Source organism: Perna viridis, chromosome 1, assembly GCF_037379345.1.
Source record: "Perna viridis isolate PV_CMFRI_1.1 ecotype Kerala chromosome 1, ASM3737934v1, whole genome shotgun sequence".
Lineage (NCBI taxonomy): Eukaryota > Metazoa > Mollusca > Bivalvia > Mytilida > Mytilidae > Perna > Perna viridis.
This window is the reverse complement of record NC_142445.1, coordinates 63,561,156-63,589,073: the sequence shown is the minus strand read 5'-3', so window position 1 is coordinate 63,589,073 and position 27,918 is coordinate 63,561,156. Positions and strand designations below refer to the sequence as shown.

General features: G+C 30.9%; 1 protein-coding gene across 9 annotated transcripts in view; it reads right to left on the bottom strand.

The window, feature by feature from the left end:
* Positions 1-79: 79 nt before the first annotated feature.
* The window catches only part of LOC148629807 (protein phosphatase EYA2-like), a 114,743-nt gene continuing 86,904 nt past the window's right edge, over positions 80-27,918 (bottom strand). For 6 of the 9 annotated variants that reach the window (XM_088557402.1, XM_088557419.1, XM_088557391.1 and 3 more), the window contains 14 exons: positions 26,996-27,132; positions 24,187-24,270; positions 23,568-23,623; positions 21,956-22,100; positions 19,113-19,157; positions 16,126-16,188; positions 15,571-15,722; positions 11,577-11,666; positions 9,631-9,689; positions 5,317-5,471; positions 4,620-4,734; positions 3,713-3,834; positions 3,359-3,459; positions 80-2,855 (listed from right to left, as the gene is read on the bottom strand). In XM_088557402.1, the coding sequence (XP_088413528.1) occupies positions 2,775-2,855; positions 3,359-3,459; positions 3,713-3,834; positions 4,620-4,734; positions 5,317-5,471; positions 9,631-9,689; positions 11,577-11,666; positions 15,571-15,722; positions 16,126-16,188; positions 19,113-19,157; positions 21,956-22,100; positions 23,568-23,623; positions 24,187-24,270; positions 26,996-27,132 (1,405 nt within the window). In that variant the 3' untranslated portion in view covers positions 80-2,774. The remainder of the gene's footprint in view (positions 2,856-3,358; positions 3,460-3,712; positions 3,835-4,619; positions 4,735-5,316; positions 5,472-9,630; positions 9,690-11,576; positions 11,667-15,570; positions 15,723-16,125; positions 16,189-19,112; positions 19,158-21,955; positions 22,101-23,567; positions 23,624-24,186; positions 24,271-26,995; positions 27,133-27,918) is intronic. The other 3 variants (XM_088557438.1, XM_088557428.1, XM_088557464.1) reach the window with 1 other exon arrangement.

Genomic DNA, 27,918 nt, shown 5'->3' with positions numbered 1-27,918 from the left:
AAAACAACTACAACACAGGGTTAATCCGATGTTAAACATGAAGCTCATTTGTCATTTAAAGGCAAAAAAGTGAAGACAGTTTTAAATTTCTCATACATCTTTTTTTATTGCATTATCATTTCATGCCTGACAAATGTTGTCTTATTACAATAGAATTATCTCCCTTTTGTATGGTACAATGACATGATATTTTACAACATCAGTATCCATAGTGATACTGAGATACACCCAACAATAACAAAACATCAACAACTGATCAAAGATTTTACAACCAAAATGTAAAATAGAAAATATCTATGGCACAGGTAAAAAATACCTGCAGATATACAACACAGGGAAAACAAAAACCATAAGGCCATTCTATTTCATTTCTTGGTTTTAAGGCAAATAATGAATCACTGCTGTTTTGTTAAAGTATTGATTTGTTCTTACATTTTTGAGAATTAATACCACAAGGATAATACCAGCATCCCTCTCTCTAAAGAATAGTACAAACAAAACAAAATAAAAAAAAATTATCTTGTGACACAAAATCAATGTAGCCCTTAAAACCAAGAATTCAATATATAATGGCCTTAGACAAGTACTTCAAGAATAAAATATGCAATGGTAAGGGAGTCCCAGGCATAATGTATTTACAAAAAAATCTTTGGTTTATTTCTTGTGAAAATGACATAAAAATGGACAATGGAACAACATGATAATATATAGATCAATAAACAATGAATAATTGAGTATTAAGAACGGAAATATGATCAAGGAAATTAAAATTGCAACAAAGCATAAACTTTTATAAAAACTGACAGTCAAATTAGAAACAATGGACCATTTAAAATACATTAATGATTAAAACAAAAATCGATTCCAGATTTTTTTCTGTATTTCCAGTCTGATTCATAAATATTAAAACATATAAAATTGATTCATCTATTAAAAACATTGCATATAGAACCCATGAATTATGTTAAAAAGGATTCTTTGTCATGAGATTTTTACAATAAAATAATATCAGGTGCCTGCTGGAATGCAGCTTAACTTTCAAAAGTTACAAGGAAAATTTGAAAATCAAGCCGAAAACTGAATTTGATAATGAAAAGTCATTAGCATTTTTTTCCCTCTGTTCTTTGATTATACACTCTGAATAATAAACAAAACTAAATACATTTTTTTATTAATGCAATTCACAAGTTTTAAAGTTCAAGTTAAAATTGCATTTTCCACAATATGTAACAAGTAAAACATTCTTGAAGCTGAAAATTTTATTAATAAATTGGATTTTGATTACAGTAACTTATAAGTAGTTTTTCACAACCAACATTACAAAAGTTTAAAGCCAGGAATATTTGATTGTAATATTAAGAAACAAACTACTTTCCATTAACATACAATTAATACTGCTAACTATAAATAGAAAAGATTAAAAAAAATTATAATTTTTTCAATCTTGCTATTTGGCTAAGTCTCACAGTTTCTATGGCAATTAAGCCTCTATGAGTACTAAATGCACCGAGTTGCATGCATTTTTAAAGTTTTACATTTTGATTTTCAAATGATATTAATAAGATTTATTAGTTACAAATTAAAGCCATTTTCTTGATCTTTGGGACTGCTGAAATAATTAACATTCCTTCAACAGAAAAAAATGGTTTCTCTTTGGGTAATAAAATGAGGTTTGATAGCCATCGAGAAATATGATTTTCAACCCCATATAAGACCCTTGATAACACTGATTTCAACATCATGGCAATAATTTAGAAATTATGATTTCGATAACAGATTGATTATCTTTACAATTTAGAAAGATTTTGATTGTCATCTGCATACGCAATAATATATACTGATATGTCAGCAAGATATAGTGTTCATTTTATATACATGGGACTTTGGTTTAAACTGAATGCTGAAAATTTATGGTAAAGCACCAGAAGATATAAATACTACTAAAACTTTATACACAATATGGACTATACAAGCCTCATTCACAATAAAGAATTTATATACTGTTATAAGCTTTTAGCTTCACTACATGCTCAAAATCTATACTAAGTTTGTTGGACAAGAAATCTACACTACATATAGATATTTATTCCTTCAAAAACAAAATGATCATACAGCACCAATGTTGTTTAACTATTTTTTTTCAAATCTGAACTTTTATTTTTAATTTACACTTGAAGAAAGTACTGTGATCTTTATTGTGAATATGCTTGTTTTATATGAATGAGCATTGTAAAACATTTTAAAACATATCTGTATACATTGTAAGAATATATTGCAATTAGACATTGTCAACATAAAAAAGCACTTGAAATAATACACACACCATGGTCAAAGAACATCACAAACAGGTAACCTTGTCTCACAAAGTTAAACAAAATGTCATTTGATTTTCAAGGTCAATGCCATGACCTTGAAATCATAAAAGGCCAGCACAATGACCTTCACCAAAAGGATTTCATGGTTGATGCAAATAAGTCAGACCAATTTTACAATATATAGTTTCTATAAAATCTCTTAACGGACGTAAAAATTATAACAACAACGTCAATTACATCAAGATTCCTTCGCCCTGTGCACTTAAGTCTTTGGTTTAAAGTCAAGGTTATTGTAACCTCCTGTGGTCCTTTTGTCAACAATGGCAGTTCATGGCACAATTGTCTCATAATGCAATGCTGACAGGAAACAGTCTATTGCATGATGGGAAATGACATCACACCTGGTCTGGAATAAGAGGCAAGTTTTATTTGATGGCAGATTTTCTGTCCATATCACAATCAGAGGTAGCTTAATTCTAACGCATGATTTAAGGCCGCTAGGTCGGAATGGTTCGATACTCTCCAGAATGGAAAATTCATCTGAAAATTTTTAAAAAATATGTATTTAGTTTTTCCAATTATCCATGTCTGCATATGGAAGAGTACAATCATTCATATTAACTATATATATATACAACGTCTCAGAATGTGAAGACTATTCTCTACACTGCTCCATCGGATCAAATTGATACAGGGAAGATAACGTAAACTTATAGAAGGGTCTGAAAAATTCCCAACGATGTTAGAACTGTCAAATTTGCGAAGCAAATTTTTGTCGTTCCCTCCGCGGGACTCGAACTCGTACCGCTGTGACATCTATGGCAACACCGCCTGCACTAAGTCCAGCGCCCTAGACCACTCGGCCAGCTAGGCTATATATATATTTATTTTTTTTTTGCTCATGCTTTTCTTGATTGTTTTTCAAACATAACAGCCAGTTTCAAAGCAAACTGTTTGATAATTTGGAGTTATAGACATGGTTGAAATCCTGAACACCTACAATTTGTTTCATTTAGCCTCAATACTTTTTAAAGTAAACTTACTTGTTTAGATGCCTGTTCTTCGTCCCGCCCATCACCTACGACAACATATGTACACTTCCTACCAAATCTTGCCACTATTCTGTCAAAACAACTATCTTTACCTGAAAATCAAAATAAACAATTTAATGTCACATTAACCACATATTCATCAACATGGAGGATGGGCTTAAAATACAAACTCACTGAATCCTCAGAACAAAAATCAACAACAGTCAACAATGCTATCATTGTATAACTCACTCACAAAAAAATAATGGACAGAAATGGACAAGACATCCAGCACCATGAAAAAAAAAATCAGTACACACAGATACCAATAATATATCTCAAGCTGTTATTTATCATTTAACTTACCTATTTTTGTAGCACTGTAAACATTTTCTATATTGAACACACCTCCTAGACCATATAATAGAACTTTAGCTAAAGCTGGAACTAATTGGGTAGTGGTGACTAGTACATTCACACAGTTTGACCTGTTAAAGAAAAGCCATAAGTTATGTTTACTTCTGGTTACTGGTTAGCTTTGTTTGATTTTTCCTTTGAGTGTGTATACATCAACATTTGTTTGTAGGTATTACTTTCATGTTTCGTCAATTCATTTCAATTATTCTATAAAACCATTATTGTTATTCTTGTTTTCTTGTTGTATGCATATCATTTTAATGAAATTTCAATTTATGGTTAGACTGATCAACAACAAAAAATTCTAATCTCTTGTCTTATCCTCTCAGAAAGAAAATAACCCTGCTTCAAATCTTTTTAAATGTTAAGTGTAAAACCCTTAAGTTAGATTAAACTTCCAATAAAACTCACCAAATCTAAACCTTGAGTGGTTTAGGAAGAGTCACAATCACAAAAAATGTGGAAGAATGGCCAGACAGATAGTGATTCCTATATATCCCCTTAACTTTTTTGCAGTTTCATAATAAAACATCATGCATTAAGAAACTAATAATATCATAAAATTCATAGGTGAAACAATAGCCATCATAGCAAATCTAAGTGTTATTAGCCAAAGCTATGAAATGCAATCCTGAAGCTGTATGATCTATCAAGCACAATTTCATCACTTATTTCCTCACATTCAAGAGAAAAAAAACACAATCAAGACTGTATGGAATATACAATAAAGTATTATAAGGATTTCATACATAAAATTTTGTTTTTTATTTAAAAACTGATCAGCATTTGAGAAATTTATTTGCAAAGGGGATGCATTAGCCCCCACCAGCATTTCAATGTTATGAGCTACTCATACCTTGAGTTAATTATCTGTAAGCATTTCAATGCCAACGTGAGCCAATTATCAGTCAATGTTTCTATATCTTGTCGTACTTGTAACCAATTGTCTCGTTTCTGTTGACCAATTAATCCTACAAATAGAATATACACAATGATGAATTTCATACAAAAGGTATTTCACTACCCTGTAGGTTGATAAATCTGATTTCCACCCACAGTCTCTGGTGGTTTAGAGTACAAAAGTTTTCCAATGTCTAATGATAATTTCTGAGATAAATCATATAGTCTTTAATTCATTCGTAATGTGTTTTCTGATTAAAATTTTGTAATTTTATTTCATCCAGGCCTTTTAGCAGAAGTGTCTATATTTCTTCATTTTTTGCAGAATTGGGTGCAAAGGAAACTATAGTAAATGGCAAGGGAACCTATTCTTATCTACCCTATTCAGTTTGCTTATCTCTATCAAAATTTAAATCTTGAATTACATTAGCCCATTTTTTTTTTATAACAAAAAATAATTTTTAGATTCAAAATTGAAACTTTCAACTGGAATGGGATAAAATGTACCATACATGGCCCAATATAATCCTAATCACTGCATGGTAGAAATTTTTACTGGAGGGGAAAATTGAAATAATCAGAGCCTATAGTCTTTAACATTGAGAAGATCATTTGAAGCCTTGTTAGCCTATCTATATTTGAAAACAACTAACCTCCAACATTGTTCCTGTAACTGTTATAAATTTCCTTTATTCTACGATATCTAAAAGCTAATTTTCTCATCCAATCAACTCCACCCCTCATCCCTGCTAATACATTAGGGTTGGTGGCAGCTGCATGGAAACCATCTACAGCAAAGTTGTAACCACTGAAGAAATAAAATTGAAAAAAAAATCATATCATAACATATCATAACATAACATAACCAGGTATTTCCTTAACAATATTTTTTGTGACATTAATTTCTTTTATACAACTGTTGTTATGACTGACTTGTGTCGAGGTGTAGTGCCGTTGTTGAGTACCTTACAAATGAAACTACTATCAGTATGTGATCATTTTAATGAACACATAAACAAAATAAACAACAAGAATAAACACACTAACTATTAGACACAACATTAACAAAATTACAATCTTATCCAAAATTATAATACATTAGTCTTCTTAAAAACAACATACATGTACATGTACATATATAAAATATAACATCAAAACCTGTTCATATTAAAAGTTTGGCTTCTTGGGGGCTACCCATGCTAAGTCTTGTCAATCCTAATTTTTTACATGTTTAAACCAACCCTATTTTATTAACCAATTACCTAATAATATAAGGAAAACCAGGGTCGGAGCTTCTGGCTTAGGATTCATACAACGTAACTTTAATAAACATGAGGAATAAAACTGGGGTCAAAGCATCCAGTTGTGTTCTCCCTCATAACTGGGGTCGAGCAAATCCAGTTGTGAATTATGTTTGATCTGACATACATGAACGAGAAAATCATGTGAAAAACTGGGGTCGAGGCATCCAGTTGTCACATATACCTTTGCCTACATTTACTAAAAACTAAACAACTAATACAAAATACAATTATCTACTCTTTGTGCTCATGTTCTACCTACATTATACATGAACAAGACTTTTCAAAAATGAAATTTTCAGAAAGTACCCCCTACATAAAAATATATTGGGGGAAAATAATTTCTTGAAATTATGCCAATATATCACTAACCGTACAGTGCACATGTGGATTGGCCGAACATTTCTAGGAAGCTTTTAAAACGATTTCCTCTTGAAACAATCCAAAATAAAGTACTATAAGCAACTGTTGAAATTATTGCGCCATAGTTCCTTAAGTTCAGACACTGGTTAGTATTTATGAACTTTCCCGGAATTACACTGATTGGAAAACGTACATACGGTCACATATTTATGAATATCACATAAAACTTCCAGAAAACAGTTTTCTTTGTTAAGTAACGACTCACAATAGTTTCCTTTTTAAAACATATAAATTTAACCTCTCTTGCAAATACGATTGACCTTCTACCCAAGCGAACTAAAAATAACCACCAATCATCTACATCTGCGTCACAGATTACAGCATGACAATACGTTAAGAAATCAATAATCATGTGCATAGCTTTCTATTGTATAAACTTCAATTTAATTAATTAAATTGCCTATAACAAATATCCTATCAAACCCATGTTGAGAAACCATGAAGAAACAAATACCACAAGACATGTCAATAAAGATATAATCCTAACTCCATATACTTGATCCAAGTCAGAAACCTGCTCCTTGGTAGTATTGTCCCCACTTTATTTTAGGTTCCTTTTTTTCATACTGACTTATATATAAGTTGGTTCAACTTTTCAAGAGACAATAGAGGCTTATTCACTTTTGTTGTTGTTTGAATTACTTTTCTACATTTTTTCTTAACTACAGAATTCAGTATTAAAATTTTGAGAAACAAAGAAGTCATATAGGCCTTTTAAATGAAGATATAGCAGTACTAAACGTACAACAAGGAGGGACACTTGCCTGGCACACTTGTCTGGCACACCAAAGGCATAACTGATGAAGAAAAAAAACCCACAAAACAAAGGACACACAGAAAACCCCAGTAAAATCCAGTGATAAATTCAGAGAATTGAAAGGGGATCAATTCCCGCTTATTCTAATACACCTGACATGCTACTCATCAAAGGTAAATTCAGGTAAAAAAAGAAAGATGGATGACTCTGTCATATTTCAAACAAACACTCCTTCAAGTCATGATGACAACCAGTCTTTTTTTCATGTAAAAAATGAACAGACCCATGTTTGTTTCAACTTTCCAACCAAGGGCTGAATCAAAAATGTGCAACAAAATAATATGAGTAATGAATAAATCCTGTTAATGAAAATCTAGTAAAGGATTGTCTAAGTCAACTATCTAACATATGTTTCTATATATCCAGTATAATTTATGTAACCGATACACTTGTTCAAAGAAAACCAATATTTTACTTCTTTTACTTTACTGCAAAATCTTTAAGCTCTCCATCAAGATTAGTGCATCTGGCATGCAAGATAAAAGCCGAAGGAGAAATATATTTTAATCTTTCATTTTTTAAGAAAAAATCATAAAATTCAAGAAATTTATAGACAGGTTTAACAGTTTTTTTGCATTATTACCAGTTAAGTAAGACACCTGCCTACAGGATGATATAAGCCATCTAAATACCAACATATAAAACAAGATATATAGGAATGAAAAGATCCTTATCGTTCTGAAGTTAACCTCTCCAAGTGGTGCTATCAGCATCAAAGGAAAATCTTTTTATGTTTTCTGAAATGTTTTTATCAAAAAGTGTGAAAGAATTAATCATCCCTATTCTGTTAATCACTTTAAAGAGGGTCAACCTGATTTGTAACGATTTATAGCCTCATAAATTTTAACAAGAATCTGAAAGGTCAAAAATGAGGTCATTCTTCATTCTTATCATAATATTCAGATGCGTAGTTCAGAAGCATCTGCCTTGCCTAAAATCATGATCAAACAGTACTGTGAAAATAATGCTAGGATAAAAGACAGATTTTTGCATCCAAAAATAAAATGTCAAGAGTGTCTGGCGCTTAGTGTGCCATCATCATTTTAAAATAAGTATTCAAAAGAACTTTTAACTGCCTGTTTTATTTCCTATAATAAAACTATCTGAATTTAAAATCTTTAATGCATTTAATATGGCCACAATTAAAAAAAAAAGGACCCAAAAATAAAACATATTTATCACTTTTATTTCAATCTAATGCATATTCCTCTATACATGTTCATCCTATATGGCCTTATTCAAATTAAAATCGTTTCATAGCCTGATATCTAGTGATGAAATTCACACAGAGGTGACAAGTGTGATCATACCCGATCAATATCTGATCTTTATTACAAAAAATTCCCTTATTTATTAGGTTTAAATTGATTTGGATATATTCATACTGTCACAATCACAAACATTACTGAAAGATAAATATGTCCCATGATGTAGGCAAAATAATAATGAACACTCTTAATTCAAAATTAGATAATTATAACGGGTGTGAAAAACAGATTTTTCAAAATATAAATCCATAGTTTATTGCTTTCTAATGATTTGAAATGACATGAAAATTTCATGAATTATTTTTATTGGTCTATAAGTGATAAGTTTTAAATGAAAAAGGGAGATTAATGACTATAAAAAATATTCTCTGGTCACCTGGCCGTGACTTAATCGACATGACAGGGCCCATGAATATATACAATAGGAATCTCTCTGGCATTTCCCATTTAATTCATGTTGTCATGTCAAAAAAATTCATCATCTCGGTAATCTATTAATCTATCCAATAACCACAAAAAGGAATATGATTTATTCCTCAGGGTACCCTATCAAATCATACTGATAAATGTTAGTATACGATAGACCAATGTCACTGAGCAGGACTGCGGTTCTCCACAAGAGCCATCAAAACATTGTCAGTACATTAGAATATGACAGACCAATGTCACCAAGAAAGACAACATTTCTCCACATGAGTTATTCCCAATATAGAATTATGATAGACCAATATGGCCATGAAAACAGCAGTTCCATCAATGTTATTGTTACTGCTATTGTTAGGTCTTCATGACATAAGTCAATCACATTCAATTGAATTAGTCCTATACAGTTGCATTGGTAGAAAATTATATGGTTTCTTGATTTAGCACTTGTATGTGTTTACTACAGAGGCTAATTCATCTCAGTTTTATAGAATTAAACTCTGTTTTAAAGACTCAATTATGTCTGAAGAAATGCATTCTGACAGAAAAAACAAGCAAATACATGTAGTCAATATTTCCTAAAAAATCTTCACTGAAAGACCTCTATTAGAATCCATTTGACTGGCAGCTGACATTTTCGATGTAAATAAGGATATTTTAGCAAGCTCAAAAATTTATTGGTTGGAACATGATGTATACCCCTTTACTGAGCCCTATGTTTTCACCTGACATTACCTTAAATCTTGTCCATTGTCGTCAGATGACACATCATCAATGTGGACTTGGTCACATTCCTGTAAAATAGACAAAACCATCATTGAAGCAAGAAATAATTATATATCTGACAATGCCAAACAGTTTTACTCCTCAACTTCTATTGTTAAAGTGACGATTTTATGTGCTTTAAAATCCATTTATTTTCTGACAATTCAGGACTGATTTAATTGTTTTGTAAGGAGACTACAAATAAATTGAATAATTTATGTTTTCCATTTTTTTTTTAACTTAATATGATGTTTTAACATGTATGCAGCCCAATAATTTCATATGGTACATGCACTAACACTTCAAACTGAATAGTTTTATTCTTATTTAATTGGTAAAAAAAAACAAGTTTCCTAATAGCATTTGGAAGCAAGATTAATATCAAAATTTCAATGTATTTCTTCACTTCTGTTATGGTGGGCTTTTGGTAAAAATGATGGTCTCTTTTCATCAAAAGAAAAAATGGCTCATAGTAATTTTCTCCCATCAAACTGGGACCAGCAACAATATTTCCTTTTTTAACAAAAGGCAGAGGATTCTGTAGAGCAATTATCATATTTTATGTTTACACTCTGTTAATATGACATTGCCCAAGGCGATATTTGTCGCAGAATGAAGGGAGGAATTCATTTACATATTAAGTAAGCGGACACATTCAGAATATGATAAGTGTCCAAATCAATTATAGCGATGTGTATTTAAATCATCAATGTATTGTGTATATTGTCACTGCCGTAGACAGAATAAACAGTCCTACATTGAATTTTTTCGCCATTTTAAATTTTCTGTTTATATTTTTCAAATGAACATGAGCGATAGTAAATTAAACACAATAGTATTTAATGGATTACTGAAAGCTGTTTGAAAGGAAGAAAATTTCAAAATAAATCTTGGCATTCATTTTATAAAGTGAGCTTTCAGATTTTGATACTAAGTGATTCTTCAACTTGAAAAATGATGTATACAATTTTCCTTTAAAAGTCAAGGGGAAAGAGATTCAATATCACAGGGTTTTGGGTTTTTTGTGTTTTTTTGGTTTTTTTTTTTTTTTGGTTCTTAAAAAGTAAATTTCCAACTTTAAACATGACTATCTACCTATTTTTATGTTTATCAAATCAAGTCCTATCAAACACATTACAAACACCTAATTTTCACAAAAAAATGTGTGTGTGTGTGTGTGTGTGTGTATTGCCATTTTATTGTTTAGACCTATAAGGTCCACGTTCTTATTTTCACCAATTGTAAATCAGTCCAATGTTTACAGCAATTACTTTTTTTTAGATTTTTTTTTTTGGTCCTGAAAGTTAAGTTCTTGTTATGCTGGCCTCAAATCTTGATCCACTTTAAGATGTCAATTACAATTTATCAGGCTTTTTTATATGACCATACCCAATTCTCTATCTTTAATCAACACAATGACAACCCTTGGAACATGTGACCCATGGGATTTCCTGTATATTAATTAACTCAGTGATATTTATTAAGCATGTCACACACCATATTCCATATTCCCTGGATGCAGGATACGGTAGGCCAGGTTTGTATCTAGTATTTAACTATTAGCTTCCAAATGCCAAAAGAAATCTGAGGGGACACATACTGACACTTAGAATATTGTACATTGACCCTGACAGTGAGTTAATTTATGTAAATTTCTCCTGTTTTTATCTATTTATGCAATTTGTTTTCACATTAAAGATAAAGTTGGAGTTTTCTGTACTAGCGATTCATGTGTAATTAGTAAATGATAGCCTGTAACCCCCTTCCAATAATTTTTTCTGGATGGGAACACACCCTCTCCCCCTTTTAAAACATTTTTCAATTAAATCATTTCTCTCATGGTCCATTCAATGGAGCCAGCAATTTCAATACAACTTCTTTTCTTTCTATTTTCATTTTAACTACACATCACTTACCTCTAAATCATTAAAAAATAAATGTGTATCTGCTAAGTTAAAAATCATTTCTTCCATTCGTAACCCTAACTGAACTGTTTGTTGGGGGTCCTGAAATATACAAATTATGACATTGTCAATTTCATGTCTATGAAACATACAGGAAATTAAAACTAATGCAACTTTAAATTGTTAAATATTTTTTCCCACAAAAAGGACAAAACAAATAAAGCATCTGTTAACATCAATAAATGCAGTTCAGTTTTGAGGATTCTTTCAATTTTCTGACTATGCCTTTCTGTTTTCTTCTCCATTATTTACAGAAGTCCATTATACATGACAAAGACACTTCATTATAAACCAGTGGGAAAAGAAAACAAGTGTCAGGGAAGCCACCAACTCCATGTAACACACTGACCAACTGAATGCCATGTCGGAAAATGTAATGAAAATAAACGACCAACTTCACCATCTCAAGTGGCTATTCAGATGTTCACTTAATTGTATGAAGAATCTTGTCCAGGAACATAAGAGATCACTGCAGGATACTTCTAGAATGAAGTGTGACACTAACTTGGTCCTTAAACTAATCTTTATCGGCATTAGTATGACACACTGTTTAATTTTAGATTTTAGAGTTAGAACAAAAAAAAAAACATTGAAAACAAACTAAAATTATGATTTTAAGTACGTCATGATAAAATCAAGCTATAAAGTTTGTGGACCAAGTGTTATTAAATCATACATTTCTTCTTCAAATGTGGAATCATTTTGTATGTTATAACTTAGTTTTTTCCTCACAAATCAATTTTCATATTTAATAAGTTCATTTATAAATAAGATACCAACAAATATCATTTATAAAGAGTGAATTATGCTTTAGGTGCTTCTATCCTTAAAAACTAGAACAGAATTATTTATGAATGCATATTTTACTGGCAAAAATGTCTCTCTAATAGCACTTTTTATCAAAGATTTAGATTAAACAAGATGATAATCAAAACTCATAAATACTCAAAATTATAATTAGGGGATGATCATTTAAAAACTGAATAATTTGAAAATATTTGAATGAAACATCAACTTATTGAAACTGACTCTTTCTGATTACAATAAGTCTAAGCATTTAAAGAAATTTGATATTCCTGTTTGGTATTGTGCAACAATGGCCGTCAAACAGGTAACCAGTTAAACAGTTTACATTAGCAAGCAGTAATTTGGCCAATTAATGAAAATCTTTTATCCCACCATACTTTGATGATTTCTGACACAATAAATTCACATCGTTTTAACTGATGAAAGTTTATGATAATATTCTTTATCATTTATTCTATAGAAGATTTTAAAGCCAATTATTTTATTAGGGATTATTACACTGAGAGTGGTGCCAGCCATTTACAAATGAGATGGCTATGAAATCCATTTGTGGTTTGGACAATCTGCTTTGCTAATCTGTAGACATGTTGTTAAGCAAATCTAAAGAGAATAGTCATTTTTTGTTGATTTTACAAATAAGTGTCTTTCAATAGCCCCATAAATAGTAATTACTAAAGATTTCTTCATGTGAACAAGTAGCTATAATTAGATTGGCTACAATTATTCCAAGAGCTCGACTCTGTAAATACCAGTAATATTTATCTAACAACCTAGTAAAGCAGATTACCGCCAGAAATCATTTCCCAACATTCTATTAACCACTTTTTTATTTTATCACATACTCTTAATTGAGCTAATATAAAAGTGAAAAAAAATATTAAAAACATAATGGCTTCCATCAAAATGTGACATAATTTGTTGTATAAAATGTGGAAATGGTACCAATTACGCTGAATATGTCAAGTTTGCCGGAGGTAAATGTTTCCGAATGCCTCTATACAATTATATATTTATTCAATTCAAATATATTACTCATTCTTCATAAGAAATTAATAAGAAATATCTTTAATTAAGTTCTGTCAGCAGCTATAATACTGTCAAGGGAAAGTATGTGAGGTATTTAGTTAGCATTCCACTTTAATAATGGTATGTATTTATCTTTATGATGAAGAAATTAAGTTTAAAATTAAAAATTACCATCATTAGGAATTAGTTCTCAGTATGTAAATATTCTGTGCTGTTATAATTTTATGTTGTTCGAGCAACCTTTATAAGATAACAGCCTGTTCCACAAAAACTTAAGATGGCAATACTGCGTCCAACTGGGTAGACAAGAGAACAAAAAGATCAAATTGAAGAATGTAATGAACAAAAGGTAAAACTACAAGACAAGAACCAGACCCATCTTTGGCATCTACCCAATTTTAAAAGGCAGACATTTGAGATTAGAATGACCTAGGTCACCTGCAAACTTATAGTGAAAAGTATATCTTTTTAATATCTGGATAAAATGCTTTCTGCACAAAACTAATGTGAAAAGAGCAATCCAGACAACCAGAAATGCACCCAGTAAATTTTTGCCACAAGCAATTTGACCCAAACCAATGTAAGGTTACCTGGAGTTAGGGAACTTTACTGAGTATCATTTCTCATTACAGCAGATTGTTTATCATTCTTTCCCAGAAACTTTCAGCACTCAATAATATTTAGAATATTCCATCTATCTATCATAACATCAACAATCACAATCAAGATTTTGGTGGGAATTGTCAAAATTTACTGAAGAGCTCTACAAAGGGAGATAAAAAGATAGAACAGCTGCTGCTTGTCACAAAACATAAACAAACAATCTGTGATAAAACTGTTTGTTTTAGCTGAGCTACAAAACTTGTAATTATGACAGATGGTGAAAAGAAAATATTACAGAAAATGTAGAATAATAAGGTTTATGTCTGCAACTCATCAAAATCTACTGCACTATAGGGGTACAGAAGATAAAGGAGTGGGGGTTATTGAATAGCCATGTTATAACAAATTCTTCCATCAGATAAGGCTCAAAATGTTCTGCTGTAATTCAAGACAAAGTGACTGGTTGTCCTAAAGCAATAATTTCATGACGATACAAATTTTTTCTCAATGTCCCACATACTGGTAGTGAAAATTTCAAAACTAAAGTTGTTTTATACACAATACTTATCAATAGTAGAAACCTGATTGATCTTCTATTTTGCATTTTGATGAAATGTAACCAATGCCTTAATGAACTATGATTTTTAATTTAGACGAAAGCCGATTTAAACATAATTAATTTGAAACAACAATTGATAACCATAGAGAAAGAAAAATGAGAAAAAGCATTTTGAGAAGTTATAAAAGATCAAAAGATCTTAAAATGGATGCTGGACAAAGCAAAAGAGTGGAACACAACATTAATAGTAGAAATAACGAGTTTAAATGGATACAACAGTCAGGTAGGCGCTGTTCCAACCATGATGTGCCTCTGTACTAATCAATTGTAACAACGGAACTGCACTTGTGTAAATACGACCCATCATTAAGTGATTATAATCATCAAACCTAATGTTGACAAAGATTTTCACCCTACTAATTGCCTTTAGGATCAAGGATAATTCTATCAAATATAAAAGTCACACTTTTTGCTCTAATTTTGTAATCAATTATGATAAAAGAAATGCTTTTTTATCTCAATCTATAATCTATCAAATGATGTTTTATTTGAAAATCCATTTTTACTGCAGGTAACATTAAAATATGAACAATGGCAGCATAACAATACTCCTAATGCATTTATCTAACATTTTTTGTTCTATAAAATGAACTATTTGTATGCAAAAATTCAGAGGCTTAAAGTACAAGAGGCATGGAATGAACATGGTTGTACAATAATATGGACAGACAGACAGACCCTTACTGAAGCATGCAGTGGGGCTTTACCATATCACACATTGCTTAGAAAAAAAGTGAACAACAAATATACATACAGGAAAGTCCAAAGGCAAAACTTACAGCATTGATAGGATTGGTCTTTATGGTTTCTAAGGCAACTGAAAGACAAACAGAAAGACAAACAGAAAGACAGGTGCAACATGCAATATCAAATGTTACAATGGTCTCTTACCTTGCCATATCGTTGTGCATACACTCCGGTTAATAATGAATGGAATATAATTATTGTTTCATCTAAATCCCACACAAAAACACGCTCCAAATCGGATTCTGGACCAGGTGATGGATTGGCTCTGTTCCGACCAGCTCGACTCCGACTTCTTTCTAAAATAATATAAATAAGTTTCCTTAAATTATGTCTGTATTTAAATGATAATGGTTATAAAAGGCAAACAAATGTATGTTAAAATATATATAGTAAAACCTGTCTTCTTGAACCTTTTTGACACTGAGTGTTTGGTATAAGCAGGTGTTCAGTTACACAGGTTAAATATGTATTGAAACTGATATAAAGGGATCTTAGAAAAGGTCTAGTTTAGACAGGTTACTGCAAGGGTTCAGTTTACATGGGTTTCACTGTATGATAAGATAAATCCTATGAAACTTTTCTATAGAAAACAAAAAGTAAAATCGGAATGGATCTCTTATAATCAAAAGTGTATTATGATCAGAATATACCTGATAATTCAAAAAACTGTCCTGTTTTTAACTTTTAAATTGTACTTACTTGTGCCATTTGTACTAAGTGGTGGTGATGGACTGGGTATCTGTGAGGAATACTGGGTCTCTGCTGAAAAAGAAAGAGAAAGTCAATGTATTTAGGGTAACAGTTTATCAATGAAGACACACTCTAAATTCAAAGCTTTTTAATGGTGAAAGCAGGCATATGCTTTGGTTTTTTCTTCTTTAATTTTGGGAGGTTGGCAGAGACACAAACTTCAGTGGGTATCAGTACTATAGTTTCTTTTTAAACCATTTAAAGTAGAAGGCTGAAGCTGAGATATGCCTAAAAAAGTATGGGATCAACAGTAGAGAGGGGGAAATGGCTAAATGATAGTCAGTTTAACAATAACCTCTAATGAAATGAACTTCATAGGTTGAACCAAGCCAAACAAAAATGTATAAAAAATAGCCGATAAAATTGGTACCTCACAACAATTCAACCTATAACAAACTGTAAATCTATGTAAATGCCCAAGTTTCACTATCTATAGAGGTAATATTGATTGAATCTGATATTTGTAGTAATGCTTCATGCAGTGGGTGTATATTACATAACACAGTAATGGTATGCTCCTATCATTTGTATTGTTAAACAAATACAATTACAAGATTCTATGGATGAAAAATTGTCTTAAAACTCCATCTCAGAATAACAACAATAAATTTTGGGGTACATCCACAGATTAAATAATAAATATATTTTAGGGCATAAATTAGTAAATCTTTCACAAATGGCTTTCCTCTATTTTCAAAATTGATTCAGTTCTGGCAACTGCAGATTATTTTTAAAATTTCAGTAGACAAATTCTTAAATAACAAAGGTTAAATACTAAATACTCATCCTTATATGTATACATAGACAGTAGGAATAAAATAAAAAAATAGGAATAATGTTAAATAAGTTTTAGGTAATAACGTCCCACCAAGTCCTCAATATTTCTGTCTTACTATTTTCTAATTTAACAATGGAAAAACATTTCTGTCAAATCACACAACAAACCAAGGCAGTTATGTTACTGATTCTAAGAAAATTAATGTTCATTGACAACTCCTTTTCTTACATTTCAGAATTTAATATACAAAAATGTCAAGACCAAAGAACAAAACTATCAAGTAGTCAGATGGAAAGTTACGACTCTAATTCATTCAAGCCTTGTGTATATTCATAACATGTTTCAGACATATCTCTTTAAAACAAAGTCTCATTCACAATTCCTGTGTTGTTGCAAATTCAATTTTTTTTTCAGTTTAAAGTACTCCAACACAATGCCTTGTCTGCAACTAAAATTTATTTCAGTATACATTATTCAAGAAAGACATTTTTGAACAAAAAAGCTTTTAAGAGACTTAAACCTCAGAATATATTTACACAAATTTTGCATTATTCACTCCTGCCTGACAAGAAAAACTAATTTTCATCAGTTTACAATGTTTCAGACCTGCTACAGTGTATGACATTTTTTTAATAGCCTACCTTCTAGTTATTGATTTTGTAATCATTTAGAAAGATAGCATCAGAATCTAAAGTCAACCTGGTTATTAATTATCAATGTATGTCTTTGTCTATTTTATTATGTACATCTAACTAAATGATTCTGAACAGCAAGTGTCCTCCTGTTTCATATACCATCCAAAATCAAATAATTCAAATTCATCAATATATCAATTAAAAGGTTTAAAAAAGTTCAAAAGGTTACAATCAGGAGACAGTTGAACAAACACAGGGTAACAAGCATTCTGACAGTATTGCTGATGCAATACGGTGTCCCCTTTTGGCCTTTGAACTCATTGCCTTTATGAGATTTTTTTTATATATGTGAACTAACAATGGATGGTGTTATTTTTTAACAATCAAGAGAAAATAACTCTTGAACAGCAAAAGCAAGTTCCATCAAAATCAAACCTGAGCTTCATTTTACAGTAGATAATAACATTTTTGCATTACAGAAAGCTGCATAAAGATATTCTCTTTCTATCACCTGGAAAGTTGAAAAAAACTTTGTTATTATGAATTAAAGGGCAAATAACTCTAGAATGACAACAGCAATTTGCATCAAAATGATGAAACATAAAATTGTATGTAATTTTCTATGTCAAAGGGCCATAAGTTCCATATAAACCATTTTGCAGCAATAATATTTAAATTTAATTTGTAACTTGTCATGATAAGACTAGCTAACAAATATGAAATCAATTGGATGAGGCATTACAAAGAAAAGTCTGGAAAACATAAAATTTTATGAAATTTTCTATGTCCAAGGGACACAACTTCTGTAAAAATCATTCAACCGTAACATTATTCGAACTTAACTTGTAACTTGTTATGATAAGACTATATACCAAATATGAAATCAATTGGATGAGGCATTACAAAACAAAGTCCAGAAAACATGAAATTTCATGAAATTTTCTATGTCCAAGGGCCATAACTTCCGTAAAAATCGTTCAACCGTAATGTCATTCCAACTTAACTTGTAACTTGTCATGATAAGACTATATACCAAATATGAAATCAATTGGATAAGGAATTACAAAAAAAAAAGTCCGGAAAACCTAGTGTGACTGATGGACTGACTGACTGACTGACTGACTGACAGACTGACGGATGGAGGAGTGCAAACCTAAGTCCCCTTTGGCATTTGCTGAAAGGGGACAATAAGCAAAGTGCAGAAAGAGGTGTTCACACTTGTTACAGTAATTCTCAGAATTAGAAGATCATGTCAATTCCAAACCACCTAAAAAAGTGAATGATATTTGGAGTCCTGAATCATATTTTAATGATTCCATGCAGGCCTTGATTTTGAAAAATTTTCAGGTAGTTTTAGAATACATGTATGTCAAATCTGGGGCAATAACTCTTCATCAGACACTTCAAATTTGAAAACTCACCCTATGGTGTTTAATTACTTGAATTTCAAACAATTGAGTTAATTTTGGATGTAACACTGATAGTTGATAACAGGGGTGCATAACTTTAAACACAAAACTTACTTGCTTCAATAACTGATCTTTGGCTGGTTGGAGGATATTTTATTGCTAAAATCAAAATTTCAATTGTAGTATTCATATGTGAAAACAATTACTTATTACAAGATGAACTTTACCAATCCAATATGAGCTGTATATTTGAAAATTGTATCGTGTAGAAAAGGAGCTGAGACAAAAATAAAACGATGCAGATAATTTAAAAAGCTATAATTATACAGTTTTACACAGGAGTTGCTTTTTTTTGCAATGGATAAAAAGACCTAAGATTGAACTTAGGCCTCTTATTTTTAACATCAAAATAATAACTATACAAGTTTGCCGTACGGAGAAATCAATGAAACAGCCGATTTCCCTGAAACTTTGAATAAAAACTTCTTCTTTTCACCCGTTGATAATTAAAGACCTAAACATAAAGTGCAATCACTAGCGTAGAATCAGTAAATTTATGTCAGCGTAAAATTTTCAATAAATAACTGTTTTAAGCCATTAATTCACTATAGGGAGATTGTTGAAGAATTGGCCATGAAATTCACGTTTGGAAAGCGAACAAAAAGATTTATCATGTGAAAGAATCGAACATCTACGCCTGCTACACAAAAATAAACAACATGACCAACGCACTGAACCAGTATTCATTTGTGGGCAACATTTTATACATGTTGAAATTTAACCATCTAGGATAAATAGTTATAAGAATAGGGGGAGAATTAAACAAAAGAAAACAAGAGATTTAAAGGTCTTTGGTTGAACATATTTCATTTTAAGTCAACCCCCTTGGTTTAGGTTAAAATGAAGGTGAAAATATTTCTGAGTGTTTAAGGTCATTAATGTTTAGGGAGACAAAGACAGATATATACAAGTCACAGCATATATCTTGTCAAAAATAATGATAGACATAAAGCAAGTTATTATCCCAATACTTAAATATTGCCATTTCATTGGTTAAATGAACTTCAAGATTATCTTCTCAGTGTTTTTATATTTACATTTAATAAAAAGTCAAATTTACTGGGATATTTTTTCTATTTTTTTTTTAGGCCATAAAAATTAGCAAAATTTTCATTACACAATGTACTTCAATAAAAATGTACATTAACTCATAGATACAGATCAATTAATTAAGCAATTTAATTAATATGGGCACCTTTGGAAGCCACTTCCCTATACCTTCTTTATAAAACTCTAAGCAGTTTTTTTCTCAAATCAATGCTTGTACTCAACATCTTTAGTAAGAAGTTGCCTTCTAATACAAAATCTTACATATTGCAGTTGTGCTTGCAGAATTAAAAAGATTATCCCAAAAACACCTGAATATTTGCTTGACTAACCCTATGAAATATGAGTTATTTTAACAAATTCACTACGCTTTACAAGTTTTAGCACATTCTGAATTTCTAAGCTGTTTGAAGAACGAATGAACTTATTATGCTGTTAAGCAATGATTAAAGACTTTCTAGTGTCTAAAGGCTCCAAAACGTCAACATTTACATAGAAACTAATTATTATTTAAGATACAGTAACTTATCAAAAAAGGCTTAATCACTTATCTCAAACACAAATTTAAATGAAATTTATTAAGTCCTTTTTTTCAAAGCTGTAAAAATAAAGAAAACAATGTGTGCCAGATACTGAGGCCTCCATCGATCAATTTGACGTCCACCTATAGAAATCTGTCGATTACACGTATGTGGTTATTATTAAAATCTTGTCGCTTCTAATTCATTGTCAATGTAATTGACAAAGTCTGTGTTAATGTCAATGTCTGTCGAATCGACAACGGAAATAATGCTCTCAGTAAAATGACTGGGACACTACTGCCACCGTAATGATGTTACATAAAAATAAAACAAAATTGATTCTGAACTATAAGTCAGTAATCATAATCGGGAAAGCCTCAAGTCAGTATTTTTTTTTTATTATTTTTTTACCTGTAATTTGTAAAGGTTTACTGAGAAACAGCTGGGGTTTCTGTTTTGATGTATATAACAGAAAGAAGTCAAACATTAACTTATTCCACGATAAACATTTACAGACAAAAAAATCGACAGGAAATTATTATTTTGGGGGCAAGATAGGAGATTTATTCCTTACGGACAAGAAATTGAATGACTTGTATATTTATACAGTTGCCATTTTAGTACTGAAAACTAGTAATTTCTGTATTTTTTATATCTACTTCCATCAAATGAAAAGATGTTACTATAATAAAACCCCAAAAATATTTTTCACATTTAGAATTATCTCAACAAAAAAGGCAATACCTATCATCATTAAAAAAAAGGTTTTTTGGTCTGAAAAATTCATACATTAACAGTACTTCCATTCAAAACTACAGAAGGCAACTTATAAAAAATATAACAAGAATTCATTACCTAAACATGAATTTATGAAAATTTAAATTTACCTCAAATCCTTCCTCAACTCAAATATTCACTGATCAAAATTCTGTTTTTAAAAATTTTGAGGAAAATTTGTTTATAAGTTTTATTATTTTTTTTTTATGAAACAATAATCTTGCACCCAAATGAGAACAGCATATACCAACAACCTTGTGATGGCCGTACAATGGAACTTGTCTAATAACAAACTTTGGGACAGACATATTATACCACATCAAAAATCAATGAAACTATCAGTTTAAGAACTAACAAAAGAGGTCAGTTTTTCCAAATGCCAGAATAATTAGATGTCAGAAAAACAATGAATCAGCAACTGACAAAAAAATGTCAGAAAATATAGAATGTCAGAATACTCAGGTGTCAGATCAAACTTGGTGTCAGATAAGACAAGTTCCACTATAATATAGTTTAATTATTGGGTTATCAGACATATCATAAAACACTTACCTGTAGTAGCAGGTGTGTCCATCAAGGTATAGACTTGTGTATTAGCTGGGGAACCAGCGGCAGTGGTACTGCTGCCAAACTGGTAACCTGGATAGTATGGATTGGTCCCTGCTGCGGCATAGTTATAACTAAGGCCATCAATGCCCTAAAAAATACATCAGGCCTTTTAAACAACCAGGAATTGTAATGGAAAGTTTATGCTTTACTTGTGACTCTATTTGGGACTTAGGCACTACTGGCTTAATCCCCTCAAAAGGGTTTTAAAGGGTCAGACTAAACAGAAAATTATTCATCAAAATATGCCAGTGTTTATGGGTAATATCATTTTTTGTGGTGTAATCAGAAGAACTATACTTTATGAGTAAATTTTGACATTTATATGTCTATTTTTTTCATGAGAAATCAGGACTCAATTACACAATGAGATGATATACAAAATTCATTTGATACTAACTGCTGCCTATTTTATTATTAAAATGTGTCAAAAATATGCATAGGGGTGCAAAACTTTATGTTCCAGACACTCAGTTTTCAATTTAAGTCTAAAATACCCTATAAAGTCAACCCTATAACTGACAGCAAGTAAAACATGATCCACCTGCGTGTAAATTAAACTCACTCAATACAAAAGTAACTTCTTGTATCAACTGTAAACGTTACTACAACAAAGTATCTAGGAAATAACTCCACCTCATTATTTAAGTTCACCATAAATACAGCTCATTAACATAATAAATTAAATTTTGTGATTTACGAAAAAATCATTATTAGAATTTTAATTCTTTGGAAATTATTTCTCATCCTACAGAAAAGAAATGAAGTACATGCTTGGATCAACAATAATAGTTTATAAATGACATGAATTTACCTTATATATGAAATCCACCAAATTTACATATAATCAACTAATCTTCCATTAAATTATTTAGACCTTAATCGTGTTTTTAATACTTGCCAAGAAACATTCAATGCAATTCTTTAAAAAAATCCAAAATTACCATTTTTATTGCACACAATAAATTTTAAAGATACATAAATTTTCAGTAAATCCATTGAGCATCTTAAAATATCATGAATAGAAAATTATTTTCATGAAAGATTTAAAGCTCTGATATTTTTATCATTTTAATTTTCCACCTTAATATTGTAATATAGTTTTAATAAAGTGTCTATATAAGTCACTAGCTTATCATCGTCCCCCATCTTGGAGGTTTTCATAATGATAGAAATGTTATTTTTTTTGTTATAATGGAAATTACTGAAGAAGTGGTAATTCCAGTATAATGTAAAAGTTGAGGAAGACTATTTACTATCATTAAAGGTGTGAAAACTGTTAGCGTCAGAGTCTTCATCAACAAAAATTTATTAAATTTCATCTAGGGATCTAGCAGGATATTGCTATCTGATCCAGTTCTCTGGTGGCAAATCTTTACAACCATGTGAAAATGAGCCTGTAGAAAAAATTGTCATGATAACCAAACTGAGCCATATTGTCTCACCAAAACAATTCAAATCGGAAACATAATACAAGTATTTTCATTGGAAACAATGTTTTGATTAACCATTTGAAGAATGGAAAATTTCAGATATTAAGAATTTCTTCTATACTTACAGTGGACTGTTGATAAGCTGCTCCTGTTGATGTAGTTGTAAATGGAACTTGAGGATCTAAAATAATATCAATAGTATCCATTTAAAGGATAATATTGTCAATGTTTAAGTATACGTTTGCTTAGACATCATTACCTATGTTTAAGGTAAATGAGAAAATTCATGTAAGTACATTTCAAAGACATGCTTGAAGTTGGAAGAAAACCTCACACAAAAAAGAAACTTGTATTACTAATACATAAAAATGTAAATATGACTAGAAGTTTATCCAAGTATAAAATAGTTGCATATTTAAATTTAGAACATCTGCTATGGTCTGTCATCCAAAGCAACTCCACTTCTTCTACGGTGATGAATGAACATTTACTAAATCGACTTCATCAATAGTTTAGCTAATACAACTTCCACATTTCACATTACATTATCAGTCCCTTTCAAGAACCCTGTCGTTTTGACCGATTTTACTGCTCTTCAAAAAGAACACATTTTTTACCATTTTCCCTGATATCTGCAGTGAATCCAAATTAGACAAATTGTCACTAATGAGTTGAAGTAGTATAATCCTTACTGATCTAACTGTAATAATTTTACATATTAGTACATATCTTTGTTATACTTACTTGTAAAACAATATGCAGATTGGTTGTACCCAGGTTGGTATGGTAAATAATTCTGTGGTGTACCTGTCTGTGTTTTCACTTTAACTGAAAATAGTAAAGGGCAGCTTTAAGTATGGGATATACAATAATGGAGAGAAGAAGAGAGTTGATCACTTGCCAATAATAGGGGGGGGGTAAAGAATTTGTTATCTGCCACTAAAGAAGGAGTACAGGGTTGACCACTTGCCACTAATGAGGAAGAACAGAGTTGACCATTTGCCACTATTAGGGAAGAATAGAGTTGATGACTTGTTAAGTTCAGAGATTCATGTAAGTTAAGGTTAATAACCAACTCCTTTTGAGCTAGATGCCTCTGATATTAAATACATGTCTCAAACCTTTCAACATTTATATAGATAATGTTTAAAGATTTTAAAATTTTGTCTATGTGCAACTTTGAACTGCATTAAAATTAAAGAAGTAGAAGGACTTAAAACAGTATGACCAAGCACATGTATAGCCAGGGTACTCATGGAAAACAAAAGAGGGGTAGGGTAGGTTTGTCAACAAAAATGACTTCAAAAATAAAAAACAATCTAAGCTCAGTATGGGTAAATTATTGTCATTAGAGGCAGTACAAAAGTAAAACCCATGTCCCTAACACTTGATCAAAAAATACATAGTCTTCACAAGATAGATTTCATCCCGACACCCCAGGAGTCCATTTCAGGCAACCATAAACAGCTAATCACAATTTTTACCTGCCCCCAGACTCCACTATAAAATCATTCAAGGCATTTCACGCTAGATAACCTTATTATTCTTTAATGATTTTTCCATTAATGAAACTGGAATGCATATTAAAGTTGACAAATCTAAAGAAAACATTAAAAGTTTACTTTTCATAACTCCCAATAAATTTATTATTTTCATTACGGTCCACAATGGGGGTATGTTGTGCCAGTGCCTAAATAATTAGATTTTAGACCTGAAATCTTTATATTAAAACATATAAAAACAGGAATGATATAAATCAAATTCACACCAATCAGATTTTGCAGGTTTTATTTAAATGCTGATGGAGTATTTATTCTCTAACTGTAGGGTTTAAAACTCATTTAACTACCTATAAATCAGAGTTTATCCTCAAAACACCTGCAGTCTTTTAAATGAAGCTGAATTAATATACCCTGAGTTTTAACTGACATAATTATTTATATACAATTCTCAGTGGGTGAACCTCCTAAAAACTTACTATGATTAAAATTAGTAAGGTTTGGAAAGATATGCTGGATTTTAGTCTAGATTTGTCACATCCTCTAACAGAACAATAAAATTCAAAACATTTCAATTCACCATTCTATCTTTATTTAAAGTACTAATTCAATTGAAGTAGGATGATTTTCAACCACATTTATAATATTTAATAATGCACTTGAAACTTTGCACTCAAAATCTGTTTAAAAAAAAAAACAAAACAACTTTTATTATCTTTCAATGCTCTGTGCTTTCAAATGAAAAATGTACATGTTATTTGAATTTTTTAATCTCATTAGAAAGAACAACAATGAAGGGCAAAAAACCTTTTGTTCATAATCGGCTGATCTCAGAAAAAATCTTATTCACTGTAATTAGTTCCTTTATGGTCATGTGACCAAATTTTATCTACTCAATGCATTTAGGTTTACAGAACAGTTACTTCAATCAGATATGGGCTGCCGTGAAACATCCGACCACCATTTCTCCCAATCCCTGATCCCTATCACCATAACATAAAATTTATCTACATTCTCAAAACAATACCATATTGTAGAGAAGACAAAAACTTACAACATGAAAAAAGGCAACAGATGCTTAGAAGTACATCATTAAGGGTTGCTGGTGTTTAGTAAAAAATGAATGGAACTAAATGAGGCAGAGAAAATATAGGAACACTTCCAAAATGAAACTAACATTTTTCTGAAGGCGGATCAGATAATACATAATTGTTAACAGGACTGAAGTCAGCATAATCTATACAAAGTTAAACCGGCTTTACTGTTAATAGGCACTATCATCATATAAATAACTGTACAAATATCTTATCAACCAAAGGTCAAATTATTAAGTGGTAAAATTGGTTCATATGTAGAATTCATACTTTGAAATGAAAAAGAAACACTCAGATAAATTCAAAAAGAAAGAATTAAAAATCTAGACAGCTAACACTATCAAAGTGTTATAAAAATAAGGTATGGAATGTCTCATACGGTCTCAGTATCGCATTAATTTTCCCATAGACTTCTATAGTGAAGTGCATATTTTTAGGATTTTTAAAAAAATATGTAAATTGATTCAATAAAACTTTCACTTATGTAGCATTTCTAAGGACATGTGAACAATTAATTTCCCGCAAAGAAAATAGGGTGAGTCCACAAAAATCGGACAGAAAAGTAGTCTTGAACTATAAATAGCCATTTTCCCTACTTTCACTTCCGTTTTGCACTCACCAAACCAACCTTTTCAGTGGAACATTTTTATGTTATTTTGTTAGATTTTCTTTTTAAAAAGTTCTTCATCTTACAGTTTGATGTTTGCTCTATTTTATAAGTCATTGTTCATATCTTATGACAAATTATTAGTTTGTAGAGAGGCAAAAAGAAAATGCACTATATTTTTATAGCATCCATGTTTTGACGTACACCCGCTCAGGGATATGCAATACGATACTGGTACCATACAGGTAGGGGTCATTAGCAGAAGGGAATGGAATATCATTTATTGCAAAATTTTACCACAGATCTGAAGAGGGGATCTAGACAAAAAGGAGTGAAATGAAATAAAAACTTACTATCAGGGGGGTATCCATACTGGGCAGTAGGATAAAATGAGGAATTGAATGGTGGATAGGTACTCATTGTTGTAGCTGTAGTCAGTATCTGGACAGTCCCGTCAGAGGACACAACTATTGGTATTGCTGCTGTAGCACTGAAAAATAAACAGGAAAAAAGCACTGAAAAAGCACTGAAAAGCACAGAAAAAAAAACAGGAAGAAGCACGTAATGTGATATGTTAAAAACACCAAACTGTTTCTAAAAATAATATTTCTAAGACCAAGCAAAACATGTGTATGTACTGAGTCTCAAATCATTTTGCCTGTTTCAGCTATTTAGAACTTATTTCAGTAAAATGATATAATGATATGATACTATTCATTTCAAATGCCCTACAAAATGATGTAGCTGGTGTGTTATGCCATTGTTTTCAATTTGAAGCAAATTCTATATAATAAACCTTGTTGGAATAGACCTCTGTGGTAGTGAAACAGAATTACAGAGTGACAAAAACATTAATTTTAATGAACAATTTTTACTTCATCATACTGTTTACATTTTGCTTTTAACTATAGCAAGAAAAGAAAAACAAATGTAAAAATATACCAGCAGAATGGATAATCCTATTATTGGTTATTGATTCACCTTGATTTGATGGTAAAAAAAAAGTTGCATCTTCAACACATATAATGTGCAGTAAAGTAAAACCTGTCTAAACCATACACTTTAAAGTCCTTTCATATAAGTTTAGATGTTTTTTAAACCTGAGCAAACCAAACAGCTAATTAAACAGTCTTCTGACAGATTCCAATGTAGTACATGCATTTCTGAATGAAACCATAAAAGAAAATAGCAAACCAAATCTTTCTTCAAATAGAACAAATATTCTGTCAAAAAAATAATGTCATATAAAGTTCACACTGTTAAAGTATCAAATTCC